The following is a 15,897-nucleotide window of genomic DNA, read 5'->3' as shown; positions in this document are numbered from 1 at the left end:
TTTCTCAAAGAAATGAATGTCAAAAAATGGTGTATCTGTATAGATTAGGTCGGCCAGCACTCTTCTTATAGAATGCTCTCAAACCCGAATGGACACAGATGTGCCTTTTCAGACAAGAGCCTCTTCATAACAGTGCACCTATTCGAAGAGGCACAAGGAGGAAGAAGATACACAAAAAAGAAAATAATTTATTTGAAAATTAAATTTGAATTTGAAGAGGCACGTTTTAAAATTGAAAAATGTGTAATTCAGATAAAACAAAATGATTCAATGCATCGCACGCACACGCATCCACACCTCACCCCGGCTCGACACGTGCTATATTCCTCATTGTCTTTTGCAATAAATTTTGAACCTAATAATAGGTGGTGGGCCCTTAGGTCATCACTTGTTTAATTTAATAAAATAAATAAATGAATTAATAAAGTTTATTAATTGTTTTTATTTTATATGGTGGCATGACCTTAAATAGTAATTATTTATAAATAATTAATTAATTAATTAAATAAAATTTTATAAATAATAATTTATTTAATTTAAAAAATAAATAAATGAATAAATACAAGTTTATTGGGATAGAACTGGTAGAAGCTATTCCAAACCAAACCCGACCCAATGATTAAGGTTGTCAATGGGTTGGGTTGGACCCGATGGACCTAGTGAACCCGAACCGGTGGGTCAATTATGGTTCCAAGAAGTAGAAACGATGGGTTGGTTCTGGTTCTTGATATAATTACTATTACAATTAATAGTTATTATAAATTTAAGTATGCATTAAATCTAAACCTTGCAAATTCAAATTCAAAACACCACCATTGTTTTATTTATAATTACTATTAATTTATTATCCCAAAATTCAAATTATTTAAAAATTAAAATGAAAGTCTTTCCTTTATCTATGGTAGTATTTGGTCCTAAAATCCATATAAATAAAACAATGATAATGTGGTGTCATTTTCCAAAACGATAACGTTCTTTGTTTGATTTCTTTATTAGCACTTAAATTATTTTCTTGGACTACACTTTTCTAAGAAACATAATCATATTTTTAAAGTTTTTGGGAAAATATTTAATTAAATAAAAATATTACTTCAGAACATGAAACATGACATCGGTCCCAAACATTCCTATGTAAGGCTTGTGTTGTTCATTCTTTTCTAAATGAAAATAAGGCATTTATTTTGATTCCTAATCAATGCAAACATTAATTTTGATTCTTAAAATAATATTCAATAGATGAGTATTACACTTATTATTGAGTTTTCTTTTAAGATTTACACTACTTAAAGAATTACAATGAATGCCTTTTTTTCTTCTATATCTTTTTATAAAATGAAGATAAGGTATTCATTTTGATTCCTAAGCAATGTAGAACATATGACAACACTAAAAGATATTCCAATGTCTATATTTGTTTAGAATTAAAATGAAAGCATCATTTATATAAGGCTTGACTTATTCATCTTTTACAGATGAAAAGCAAGGCATTTACTCCGATTCTTAAACAATCCTATTGAAGACAATATTCCAAATCTCATATTACTTAAGAATTATAATAAATGCTTTGTTTCCATCCACGCAACACTTGATTTTACTGTTCATTTATGAATGAAGGTCATATTTTTACTATTCATTTACAATGGAGTTAAAGTGAATTAAATCTAACATTTTCTAAGGCTCATTTGATAATACTTTTTAGATGTTTAACGTCTGAAAAAAAAAACTATTTTTTAAGCGTTGGACATGTTTAAATCTGAAATAATTTTTCAAATTTAAATGTTATTGAAGGCGTTTTAGGATTATGCCAATATCTAAAATACCCAATCTAATTTCAATATGACAAACAATACCCCTTTATTAGATACTTTGAAACCCCTTAAATGTTCTTCTTGACCTCTTTCATCCTAATTAGAAATGTGAGACTTAGGTGGTGTTTTATAATTCTAAAATCTAAAGTCTAAATCTGAAAAGTTGTAGAATATTTTTATGTTTTTCAAAGTCTTTGAAAATCTATTGAAGGGGTTTCATTAACTAAGATGTTTTTCAAAACTGGAATCTTTTATGATTTTTCATCGTCTTGGGTTAGAAACAGCCCGGCTGTTTTTGGAGCCTCGAGACATGACATCTTAGTTAATTCAAGTCCTTATTTGTCCTTTCAACTAAAAAGTGTCTAATGTAAATACTATTTTACCCACACTCATTATGAGATGTCATTCATAGCAGAATCCCAAAACAGTACAGGCTGTTTTCCGTGTAGCACATGCTCATTTTCATTGATGTGAAGGGTCCGACCATGACAGTTTGGTCTCAAGTCAACACAAGTTAAGGTTTTCTTGCCTATTATCACCAAGTATATATATATATATATATCGGCCGGTACATATCGTATCGGGGGCACTCCGATACACCCCTACAAAGGATGTATCGTGGTTCTGACTGATTCAGGGGGTAGAGGAACTTTAAACCGGCCCCCTGAACCAGTTTTGAAAAAAAATTAAAAATAAAAAATAAAAGAGAGTACCGATACTGTCCAATATTCCCCTACCAATGTGTCAGGCGTATCGATATTGAAAACCTTGCATACAAGTATGAAAATATTCCCATTACATTATTGCAAATGGCTGAGGACTGAATCCAATTTCCAAGAGATGGCAACATAAGTGGTTGGGACCGGTTCTTGCTTAAATAGCAAGAATGAAATGGGCATAATCGTTTCTTGGTATATAATTTGGCAAGAGAATTCTTATAAAGGAATATCTAGGTCTATACATGCCACATGATGGTTTTTTCTGTAATGCTACAAGTGAGCAATGTAGAGCAACATACATGCAATGCGAAAACTGCAAATAAACAACTTGTTTCTAGATTTGAAGCGACAGACAAACAAGACATTGAATTGGATCAATCCAAACACTTAATGGTCCAAAATATTTATTGGGTTGATTTATCAAAAAAAAAATATTTATTGAATTGGACCAGATCCATCCACAATGAATTTGTATTGGATTAAACCAATATCTGGTCCATTGATATAAGATGACTATAGGTGTCAATGGGCCAGGTTTGGGTTGGAACCAATCTAAATTAAAACGAATGAGCAGATTGGACGGTTCAAAGATTGCATTGGATCAGTCCAAATTGATCCATAATATTCATTAGACTATTGGATTAGACCTGGTTCATTTATAATAGACTCACATTGAACAGGATCGGATTTTAATTGACACCCCTATTTGGAAGCATTAAACTTAACTAATTGAATTGATAAAAACAGACCCAAAGCCTACAAGTCAGACTGGAAATTTTGTTGCCCAAGCACCCAACATTAATATACCTAATACTTTTCAGATCATGTTTTCCACTACACTAGTCATATTAACCTAAAACAGTCACATTAGAAAATTTGATGCACCTGCAACTGCAACCAAGATTCGAAGTACTGAAACACATTATGCGCAAAAATTGTGTATCGCACGATTCAAAGGGGCGATAGCCTTAGATTAAAAATTTTTAAGTTTCAAAACTGAGACAGCACATCTCTAGGAAGGTTTCAGAAACTCCTAGTATTTAACCGTGGGTTCAGAAGATTATACAAATTGTACAATGCATTGAACCTTGCAACTTCAAATCAGGATATTCATGGCAACAAGGTATTGACAGTCTCCCCAAATAAAGCCCACTATTGCCAAAATATATACCTACTAGAATTACAAGCAAATTACTACTTTAAACCTTTTCTTTTCCAGCAGCATATCTATTCACTTAATGCATTGCCATCGAGTTAACACATCCACTGACAACAGTATTAGGAATTCCAACTGTTTATTTCCTATGAAACATTGCACATTTGCTCCAAGTAAAATAGAACCAAACAAGAGCAACCGCATGCTACCTTAGTAACATCCATACCAATACAGGCAGAGGGTAGACATTGTTCTTTGGAAGATGAAAGAGAAAATACAGTCACCTTGCAGGATAGATGGTGGACAAGCAACATTCTTACCTATAGGAAATTTTATAATCCACCATCTAATTTTGATTAGATAAAACTCACGTTAGCCAGGGGGCCAGTTCATTTGTCGTCCCCCAATAAGATGAATGTGAAGGTGATAAACAGATTGACCTGCAAAAACCAACAATTTCATTAGAATAAAAAATACCTCATCTCCCCAAAATAATGAATAGATAAAGAAAATAAAAATAAAAGCAAAATACATTTGCTTGGATTCCTAGGAAATGTGTAATAGAGTGGCTGCGAGTACATACATCCTTTGGGACCATCGTTAATGACAACCCTGAATCCATCTTCAAGTCCTTCCTGCTTAGCTACAAGTTTGGCAGTGTACAGAAGTTTCCCAAGTATCTCACAGTGCCTCTCCTCTGCCTGAGGGAAATATGTGTGATGGTAAACAATAAGTCAGTTGAAAAAACACACTGACAATGCAATGTTGTTAAAATCATGCAATTCACAATTTGAATAGTATGATCCATATCAAATCGGCCCTAAAACAATTCAAATTGTAAGTACTAATAGTTTTTCATATTAATCATATGACTTATGAGCAAATCGAGACTTTAAACCGCAAATCACGATTCATAAGCAATTTGAACAATTAGAGATGGAAACATAATTTAAGGGAAAAAGACCATTTTGTCTTCTTCTTCTTAAAGCCTCACATTTATATTAAGGGGTAGTTTCATCATTACATAAATGGTAAGGGTTTTTATTTTTATTTTTTCAATTTCTACGACATTCATCTTCTCCTTTGACACGAATACAGGGACTCCACCCATTTTTTGGCTTCTGTTTTTCACATGAAAACAAGGGCTTCCCCCCTCTTCCTTCTTCCCCTCCTCTTTTGACACAAAAACAGGGGCTTCACCCCATTTTTTGGCTTCTGTTTTTTGCATGAAAATACCTTTTTCCCCTCTTCATTTACATGAAAAACAGGGGCTCCGCCCCATATCACTTTGTTTTTTACCATTTTTCCTTTTTGTTTTTGTGTGCAAATGGGCCTCCGCCCAATTCTCTGTTTCCTTTTCTCATGCAAAAAGCTCCCATTTTTCCATCTTTTTTTGACACAAAACAGGGTCTCAGCCCTAATATCATAGTTGTCAAGGCGATGCCTAGGCGACAAGGCGCCCTTGGAGGCTCGCCTCGCCCAGTCGCCTAGCAGTTTTGTGCACTGGATTATAAAATACTTTTTATTTTTTACATTATAATTATAAAATAGACATTATCAAACTAGAATATTCATTTGATGTGTTTATATACTATTTTTTTTTTATTATTTTCTAATTTTGTTAGGGTTTAATCAATGCAACATTGCTAACCCATGGTTCATAGTATTGATACACCTCTGTGTATTGGCAAAGGTGTATCGGTACTTATAACGATACTTCCCCAAAAACACTTGTAAAGAGGTATCAGGACCCCAAAAATACAATACAATACACGCAATATGGGGCGTATTGTATCAAAATTTTGATCCTTGATTGAACCCTCAAAAATTTCAAAACTTGAACCTATAAGCAAAAGAAGAATTTAAAATTTTGTCTAATCAACACATTTTCTTCTTCCATGTCTTCTTTTTCTTCTTAGGTATAAAGACAGAAATACCCCTTCGCTAACACTCCCCCTCAAGCTGGTGAGTATATATCATATACTCCTAGCTTGTTACATATGTAGTCCACTCTTCCCTGACTCAAGCCTTTTGTAAATAAGTCAGCCCACTGATTTCCTGTATTAACATGTGTAGTGTCTAGCTCTCCATTCAGCACCTTCTCCCTCACAAAGTGACAGTCAACCTCAATGTGCTTGGTTCTTTCATGAAACACCGGATTAGAGGAGATATGAACTACAGCCTGATTATCACAATAGAGCTTCATTGGAGTGTTAATGTTATACCCTACTTCTTGTAGAAGGTTCCTTAGCCACAATAATTCACAAGCGGTGTGCGCCATAGCCCTATATTCTGCTTCTGCACTACTTCTTGCCACAACCGTCTGCTTCTTACTTTTCCATGTCACCAGGTTACCTCCCAAAAATGTGCAATAGCCTGTAGTAGACCGCCTATCAGACATAGAACTGGCCCAATCAGCATCAGAATACCCTTCTATTTCAAGTTTTCCCCCACTCTTGTATATCAAATCGCGACCCGGAGCCCCTTTTAGATACTTCACAATTCTCATAACTGCATTCCAATGAGGAATCAGAGGTTTTTGCATGAACTGGCTTACCACACTAACTGCAAATGAGATGTCTGGTCTGGTAATGGTTAGGTAGTTCAGTTTGCCCACAAGTCGTCGGTATCTGCCAGGGTCTTCAAACACTTCACCCATATCACTGCTTAGCTTGGTATTTGTGTCCATGGGTGTTTCAGCTGGTTTGACACCCAACAAGCCTGCTTCTTCCAGCAAATCAGGCACATACTTCCTCTGGCACAGGTTAATACCATACTTGGATCTCACTACCTCTATCCCCAAGAAGTATTTCAGCTTACCCAAATCCTTTGTCTAAAAGTGATCTTGCATATAAGTCTCCAGCCTGTCAATACCAATGTTATCATTCCCAGTAATAACAATATCATCTACATACACCACCAACAGTATTTTTCCTCCCGAAGAGTCATGACTAAATACAGAATGGTCAACTTTGCACTGTTTCATACCAAACTTCTTTACCACCTCACTGAACCTACCAAACCATGCTCGAGGAGACTGTTTAAGCCCATATATAGCCTTCCTTAGTCTGCACACCTTACCATCCTCCCCCTGAGCAACAAACCCTGGAGGTTGCTCCATGTAGACCTCCTCGAGTAAGTCACCATGCAAAAAGGCTTTCTTGATATCAAGCTGATATAGTGGCTGCAAGAGAGATCACAACACGAACTGACCCTATCTTAGCAACCGGTGAGAAGGTCTCTGTGTAGTCAATACCATAGGTTTGGGAGTACCCTTTTGCAACTAATCGCGTTTTCAGGCGTTCAACACTACCATCAGGTAGATACTTAACCATATAAATCCATTTACAACCAACAGCTTGCTTCCTTGGAGGAAGAGTAGTGAGGTCCCAAGTATGATTATGATGAAGGGCTGAGAGTTCTTCCATGGCACGACACCACCCTAGAGAGGCAAGGGCTTCCTGGACATCTTTAGGAACAATAATTGATGATAACAAGGTAACAAACTGGCAATGGGAAGCAGAAATGTGAGTAAGAGAAACATAATTAGAAATGGAATGAAGGGTGCAAGTACGTTTATCTTTCCGCAAAGCAATGGGTAGATCAAGCTCAGATGCTAAGTGCGGGTCTGGTGCCAAATCCGTCGGCAAAGATGTAGCCGGAGTAGTAGCTGGTGCGCGTGGGCGATGTGTATACACATGACGGATAGGTGGGCATTCAACAGGTGGTGGCACCGGAGGCAAGGATTTGGTCACGACTGGAACAAAGGAAGGAGGATCGACAATGGGACGTGGAAGAGGAGGAGGTGATGAGGAGGAAGAAGCATCACCGGACCCCAAAAAGAACGGAGTAGACTCAAAGAAACTAACATCAGCACACACAAAGGACCGTCGAGAACCAGGATGGTAACACCTATACCCTTTTTGGGTCTGAGAATAGCCAAGGAAGATGCACTTGAGAGAACGGGCATCGAACTTGTCATTCCCGGGACCCAGATTATGGATGAAGCAGACACACCCAAAAACTCTCGGCGTAAGAGGGAACAGAGACAAAGTGGAAAACAAGACCTGAAACGGAAAATGACCATAAAGGATGAACGTAGGCATCCGATTAATCAGAAAGCAAGAGGTAAGCACGACATCACTCCAAAAAGGTTTGGGAACATGCATGTGATGCATTAGGGATCTTGTTGTTTCAAGGAGATGGCGATTCTTTCTCTCAGCCACCCATTTTGTTGTGGGGTGTAGGTACACGAGGTCTGATGTATAATGCTGTGTTGGTCCAGGTATTCCTGAAATGATGAGGATAAATATTCGCGGCCATTATCAGAATGAAAAACTTTGATGTGGGTACCAAATTGGTTACGAATCTTAGCATAAAATTTTTGAAAAATGGTAAACAATTCACTTCTTTCTTTCATTAAATAGAGTCACATCATCCTTGAAAAATCATCCACAAAAATGACAATATTTGTATCCATTATAAGGACCACAAACATGACAAAAATGACAAAAATGACATCATTTTATAAGGACCCCAAACATCTGAATGAACTAAAGAAAAAGGACTCGACACACGATTATCAACCCTAGAACTAAAGGGAACACGATGGTGTTTCCCAAACTGACATGACTCACAATCCAAAACAGAAAGCTGACTCATGAAACCAAGGACTTCAAGACTCTTAGCGATGGATGACCAAATCGGCAATGCCACTGGAGAGGAGAAAGAGATGACTAGAGAGCTGTTGAAGTTCTACCACCACCACCGTTAAGATAATACAGTCCACCTGCTTCATGCCCTCCACCAATCTTCATCCCCGTCTTGAGATCCTGAAAAACACACAGAAGGATAAAAGGTAATGGAGCAGTTAAGTGATTTGGTCAGCTTATTAACAGACATAAGGTTAAAAGGCAATTTAGAAACATACAGAACTGATGAGAGGGATACAGGATCTAGATCAACATTACCATCACCACAAATTGAGGATGTGGAACCATTAGCAAGGGTGACAGATTGTGATGTTGAGCAATGAGATAAGGAGGAAAACACACCTGGAGTTCCAGTCATGTGATCGGAGGCTCCAGAGTCAATGATCCAGGGATTGGGTGTAGATGCCAGACAAGCCATACCTGAGTGAGCAAAAGTCGTCGTGTTCTGCTATGATTAGATAAACCTCTCATATTCATCACGAGGAACACTCACCATCTCCTTCATCGGACCATCTGTGGATGTAGGAGGCATATAATCAAATGAATGATTCTCCTGTCTAAAGCTGGAACTTGAGTCACTGGTCATAGCATGATTGGCCCAGGTTGAGGGAGGACCATGTAGATCATAACAATAGTTGATGGTATGTCCATCCATACCACAATGAGTGCACTCCCCCTGAATCTCTACCCCCAGTACGACCACCACGATTATGAGTAGACCCACCATTGCCACTTCAGCCATACGCAGAACCACTACCACCACCACGGCCAAACTGAGCTCCCCTAGCTCCATCTCTAACACCACGGCCTCTCGATGCAGCAAAGGCAGATCTATCTGAGATATTAGAGTTCTCAGTAGATCCGATAGAAATCCTTCAGAATCGAGCAAATACCTCTTCTAGGGACGGAAGAGCTAATCCTCCTAATATCTGAGCCCGTACTGGTTCATATTCAGACTTTAGTCCCACCAAAAATCTAGTCACATCAAGCTGTTCTCTCTGTTGTTGCTGAATCTTGACATCAGAAGTGAGAGGATGATAGACATTCAACTCATTACGTATGTTCCTCATGTTGGCATAGTACTCCTCAAGACTTTGATTGCCCTGTTGCAGGTTAAAGTACTCTTGATAAAGCTGATAAACTCTGGTTGTATTGTCCTGCCCCGAATACAATTTCTTTGCATGGTCCCACACATCTTTCGTAGTATCAAGAAACATGAAGTTCACACTAATCCCGGGTTCCATACTGTTCCACAACCATGTGATGATCTGAGCATCCTCTTGCTCCCAGTCTTCATACTCGTGAGAGTCAGAGGAGGGTTTCTCCTCTCTAATGTGTTTTACCTTCTTCTTTGCCTTCAGAAAGACTTCAATGGATTTAGCCCAAGGCACATAATTCTCTCCATTTAATTTAATGGAGGTCATCTGAACATTCAGGTAGTCTGTAGGCAGCATCACACTAGGTTTATAATCATTATTATCTCCCATTACGTTATCACTGATTATGCACACTTGCTGAATTCTATTATCACTAAGACCTACACACTACACACCACTAGGTCACACCTGTCACACTGATTGCAACACCTATTGTTGCTGGAATATGTGCTCTTTACACCACAAACCCTAGATCACACCTGTCACATTGATTTCAGCACTTGTTGTTGCTGAAAAGTGTGCTCACACCACAAACCCTACTCCTTCAACTACCTGAAATCTCACCACCATATGATCATATCTCTTCCTTCAAAATGCACAAAGAAACCAACATAAACCCTAGCACGTTACTGTCCAAAACCCTAGCATATGGTCTGAAACACACTTCCTATTTAATCCATAACAGATATCATGCACTGAAATCTCTTACCTTATCACTGAAGTAACACCCATACGAGCAGGAAATTAGTCCACACATGACAGCCACTGCACACACGACAGCCACTGCACACACAACAGCCACACACGACAGCCACTACACACACAGTCTGGCCCTCTATTCTTCCTCTACTAGGAGAGGGTGATCTCAGAAATCACAGCAACCAACCACATACAACCTGACTAGAGACATAGAAACCTCCAAGGGAAGAGGGTGATCACTCCTTTTCAGCCCTTTCCCTTATCTCCAATCGAGCACAGAAAAAAAAAAAAAAAAAAAAAAAAAAAAAAAAAAAAAAACCTAGATAGGGTGCGCAGAGAATAGGAACCTAGGCAAGCAGAAATCTAGGCAGATTCAAGTGGCTCTGATACCATGTTAGAATTCAGGTCTGCCTTAGAGTTCTGCCTGTCTGAGATCAGCTACGTAGAAGAAGAAAAGGTGAAAGAGAGAGAGAGAGAGAGAGAGAGAGAGAGAGAGAAGAAAGAAGAGAGAATTCTGGTTCAAACTGAAAGAATCAACTTGACTTCTCCCAGTCGGCCAGGAAGTATTTATATTATTATTAAAACATAACGAAAAAGACCTATGTGCCCTTACTTAAGTTAAGAGCACTTGTTCCAACACAACATTACAGATCAGCAACATTAATCTAGGTATAAAGACATAAATACCCCTACGCTAACAAAAACTATGCCTAATATTTTATCACTTCCTTTAATAATGCAAAACTAAACAAGAGCAATAATGTTTTCAGGCTTTTTTGACATGAAAACAGGGGCTACACCCCATGTTCTTTTCATATGCCATGCCATGGTGCTTCTCATATTATCCATGTGTCCTCTTTTAAGTTGGAAAATTTGTGCAAAACCATTTTCATAATTTTTTGAGAGATTTAGATATTTTTTATAGTTTTTTGACAATTTTTTGAAAAAAAAATCTTACAGTTTACAATATGATTCAATTAAACCTCTTTACGATTATTACGATTATGATTTTCAGAATATTCACAATGCATCAATAGAATTAAATGTTTCTCTCTACTGATAGTGGTTTTTTCTTTATCTCATACCATTATTTGTTCATACTAAAAGTGACCTGTACAATGCATGAATTGGTGTCAATATATGAGAGTAATTAGACACATTTTCCTAATAATAAGGAAGCTGAATTAGTTGTGGGTGAATTCAAATAGCCCCTTGTTTCATGTTTTTTAATTCAAAGAAAAAAACACAGAATTTAAAAGTCATAGAGATCATACAGGAGTTGTGACATCCAGCAAAATCCAAGTTCAATCTAGAAAACTCTAGATGTTAGCACCTTACCAAATCTGGATTCAGATCTAAATGGATCCATATCTGGTCCATTTCATCCCAAACCAGATCCGACTCCTTTATTTGGCAAATGCCTTTTTTTTGTGTGTGTGAAAAGCCTTTTGTGTTGGATTAAAATAAGCTTACCCACTTTTGCTCATTCGATAACAATGTGAATACGGGCCTAGGTTTTGGTGAAGGTCATAAAAACCGAATCAGAATATTGTATCATACAAGGTTAGCATGTGCCCTTACACTAGCACGAGTAAATATGTAAATATGATATATAAAATATTATCTTTTATAGAGGTATGCCTCAAAAAGAGTAACTGATTATATTATATGCCTCAAAAAGAGACCCCATACATGTCCAGACTCGACAGTAGGGTAAGTACAAAGAAACAGCATAAACTGACCATACAAAGACAAAAAAATAAACAAGTTTAGATTACAATTGTACCCCAGGCCCCAGCATTCCCCAAATACAACATTGTGCCATTACTCCAGCCCTAGCTAAGCTGTCAACTAGAGAGTCAGCCGATCTAGGAATCCACCTGAATGAGCAGTTCGGGTTATTGCATCCCAATGATTTGGCTTCCCTAACCAGAGCTCTAAATCTCCACGGTGGTTCCTCTTCAGTGTTTTTTTTTTTATGAATATGGTTCCTCTTCAGTGTTGAGCAAAGTTATATTACATCCAGTCATTTTATCAGCACAAGCCAACTAAATATGCATACAGTATAGGTCAGATCTTGAATCGACCCACTCCACTCAATACCCCAGTTAAAATGTCCTATATGTGGTAATTAATTGAGTAGTTCATCATGAGAATATTGAGTAATTTTAAGGAGGTAGTGGAACTGGGCACACCATGTTTCATTTTACAAAGCAAATGGGACATTTAATGCTAATGCAATTGTATTTGTGTCATAGAAAGGTGCCAGTCAGCTGATTGGTAAGGTCTCCTGATGGTCATAGCAGAGACTTGGGATCGAATCCCACCTGCACCTGGATTGGGGGATGGGCAACCCCCATTGTGTAGCCCTTCAAGAGATATAAAAAAAAAATGTATTTATGTCATAGGTTTTCTATAATTTTGAAAAGGTCGTGAAGCACAACAATCAGAAAATGGAAATTGCTGGTGTGGACCCAATCCGTTTCTATGAATAACATTGATTAAAAGGAAACTCTTGTCTTACCATTCAAACCTCAAGCAACAGTACATGAGGTCCATCTAGTTGGGACCTCATGACTAGTCAATTAATTACCACATAGTTGGGAGATAATTAGATAAAGTCCATCTAGTTGGGAGATAAAACCATGACATTAACTGAGAACTTACATGACTAGTCTTATATGAAGAGACAATGGCAAGACATAATGCATGTAGTTGCCATCTCTTATGGCTCGCCCTTTTTGCACCCCCCCAACCAAAAGAAAAGATAAATGTTTCACCTATACAAGATCAACAATTCAACACCCAGAATCTGGTTCATCATGGTATGTAAAATGAAGCAAAGTCAGAAAAATACCGTAGAGAGACCGGTTAAGCCATCCTTGACTTTAGGGATGATCAAGATATGTGTGGGAGCTTGGGGAGAAATGTCCCTGAATGCAAGAACCTGTTGATACAGAACATCATGGAAGATGATGAGAAAATTCAGCTACTAAGGAATAAGAGCATCAAACTTGTTAATAAATAATAATTTTAGAAAAAGTGAAGATCAGAGAGCCATAACAATCAATAGAAAAATGTTGGAGAAAGTAAATGGAAAGCATCTGAACATTGACACCTTTCTTGGTTTTTACTCTTTCATCACATGGGTGTATGGATGAGATACATAACTTTATAAGCACATTGACATGGCTACGTTAAAATAGTCAATTAATCTTATCCCACCGTTCAACTTTTCTTTTTTTTTTTTTAGTTTGAGATGCCTAGCTTTATACACAGTGTTTCATGGACACACACAGGGATCAGAACCCAAAGCATCTCCGAGGATCTGACTTGGCAAGACAAAAAAACAAAGACTTGCAAACATATCAATAAAAAAGTACAAATTACCAAGATTGTCCATAACATTTTTATTTCAAACACTATATACCCATAAGAAATGTCTAGAGGTTTATTTTCATTCTGTGCAAGTGTACATTAGATGTTCATCCAAGTCAAAAAAAACAAGTAGATTAAGAAAAATTTCACATAGAAGTGTCTCTCAAGAATCCATGGAGTGCCAAAATGTAATGCATGTCTGACACAGATATTCCATCCACTTAGGAGAGTCAATCCAACACTCTTTATAAGCATCATGTTACAGGAGCTTGGCTATATCAAACAGAACCTGTTACTTACACTTAATTGCCTTTGATAGCATAAAGTACCTCAACCAAAAGTAAACTATTACCTTATCATCCTCATAGACAACAGTAGAAGGGATTTCTTTGTTTATAATTTTGTCGAATCTGCACAACAGAAAGAAATAATAAATATTGTTTTGACCATTATAAGAAATGATAATTATCATGTGAATATATTAAATATATCACCGTAACATTCAAACTAGCAGCTCAATCTTTTAAAATTGGGCAAATTTCTTGAAGTACCCCTATGGTTTATCTAATTGACTAACTCTACACTTACTGTTTACATATTGTCTTCGAGTACCCCTATGTTTTCTGACAATTGTCTAAAACCTCCTTGCCTTTAACACCGTTACTAGAAAGACAAAAAGGACTATTTTACCCATTATTTTCTTTCACATTTTCACAATACTTCATCAGTCTTTGGTTGCTATGTCTAATCCAAGACGGCTTATTGACCATTCACTTTCAACCAGTAGGAAGTGCCTCGCTGCCCGAAGTTTTTTCCTAAAAAATTGAATACAGGCCGGATGTAGTTCCCTTGATGTTGGCGGCTATCATATCACCGCTAGTTGTTGGCCATGGTTGAGCGTCCGTGATTGACTGCCCGCTTAAGAGTCATGCCCCATCCTCTTGAGCTATACTAGAGTGGGCCCCGTACAGATGATGTTTCAAAGAAAGCCTTCCACCGCTTTAGGCGTAGGGATTATTGCCTTTTATCCTAGTGTTGACAACTCAGACTGTGGCCTACCATATCTCATCAGGATAGGATCTAAGGAAGGCGGAGCCCTGCTTCTCCGCACTCCATAAGCATCAGTTGTAGTTTAGTCTTCTAAAAGAAGCCCAGACAGACTAGTGCATATCATATAGAGCAACATACTTTTAGCTTGATTCTTGACTCATTCCATGCTTGTGTTGAATGTTGGTTTCCGTGAAATGTCCATTTCACGGTCTCTATTCTATCAAGTCGAAGGGTGGGTCGGCAATGGCGAGGACCAGAGCTTTCAGCAAAGGCCCAAGGAAACTAGGTGTTTACAACCATAATTGCTTTGGCTACACCGATAAAGCCTTTCAAACCTGCTATGGAATGAGGACATGACACTCATTGACCTCATCGTCCTCGAACTGTTGAAAGAAGACCACGAGGCAGGGACACCCCGAACCTGTTCTTCAGTTGCCGACAACCTTCCCCCACCTACGGCGATGACAAAATTGCTCCAGTCCACCTCGATCGGAAACAACATCGAACCAGCTATCATCAAAGCCCTAGTTGACACCGGAATTGACATCACCATTGGCACGGCAAACAGCGACATACCCCTGTTGGCCTCCGACCCCAAGTTCACAAAGCAGTGGATCTACTATTGGAATCTCATCACCTATTGCTTCTTGGTCACTAAGCAAGAGGATGCTAAGAGGCAGAGTTTCTCCCATTTAACCTTGGCCCTATTCCTAGATGGTGGAAAGGTGTATGTTAGGCGGAGTTCAGTTAATCGGAAGTAGTTCATTTTCATAGCCTTCTAAGGTATAAAGAAAAGGGTAATATTGGGTTTTGAAAAACTTTTATAGGTCATGTGGGGTTACATGTGCACGGATTTTGATGGCACATAAGTAGATGCTAACGATAGGGGTAGAGCTAGTCAATTGTTAGAAAACTTAGTGGTACTCTTAAGACAATATATAAACAGTAAGGGTACAGTTTGTCAATTAGCTAAACAGTAGGGGTAGTTTAAGAAATTTGCCCTTTAAAATTCATGTTCTCTGATCAAGGAAGAAAGACCAAGAGACTTGGCAACAAATTATAGATTTATTCTACTAGTGTGGGCTAAAGAGAAAGACAAGATAATATATCCTAAAAATTAAAATTGTGGACTAAAGAGCAGAGATTAAGGGTTGCTTTGTAGATACGGGGGTTAAGATCTGATGCGAAAAATTAGATAAGATGTATACATTCATAGAT

The 15,897-nt window shown here is 37.8% G+C and overlaps 1 protein-coding gene across 1 annotated transcript in view; it reads right to left on the bottom strand.

The window, feature by feature from the left end:
* Positions 1-3,718: 3,718 nt before the first annotated feature.
* The window catches only part of HIT3 (HIS triad family protein 3), a 30,227-nt gene continuing 18,048 nt past the window's right edge, over positions 3,719-15,897 (bottom strand). Inside the window, exons 2-5 of the mRNA XM_088952783.1 lie at positions 13,982-14,039; positions 13,109-13,198; positions 4,267-4,384; positions 3,719-4,123 (exon numbers count right to left, since the gene is read on the bottom strand). Of these exons, the coding sequence (XP_088808909.1) occupies positions 4,056-4,123; positions 4,267-4,384; positions 13,109-13,198; positions 13,982-14,039 (334 nt within the window). The 3' untranslated portion in view covers positions 3,719-4,055. The remainder of the gene's footprint in view (positions 4,124-4,266; positions 4,385-13,108; positions 13,199-13,981; positions 14,040-15,897) is intronic.

The sequence above is a fragment of the Nelumbo lutea genome, chromosome 7 (assembly GCF_056320005.1).
Source record: "Nelumbo lutea isolate HS-2025 chromosome 7, American lotus-T2T, whole genome shotgun sequence".
Taxonomy (NCBI): Eukaryota; Viridiplantae; Streptophyta; class Magnoliopsida; order Proteales; family Nelumbonaceae; genus Nelumbo; species Nelumbo lutea.
Note: the sequence above shows the minus strand (reverse complement) of the source record. Positions and strands in the feature narration are given on the sequence as shown.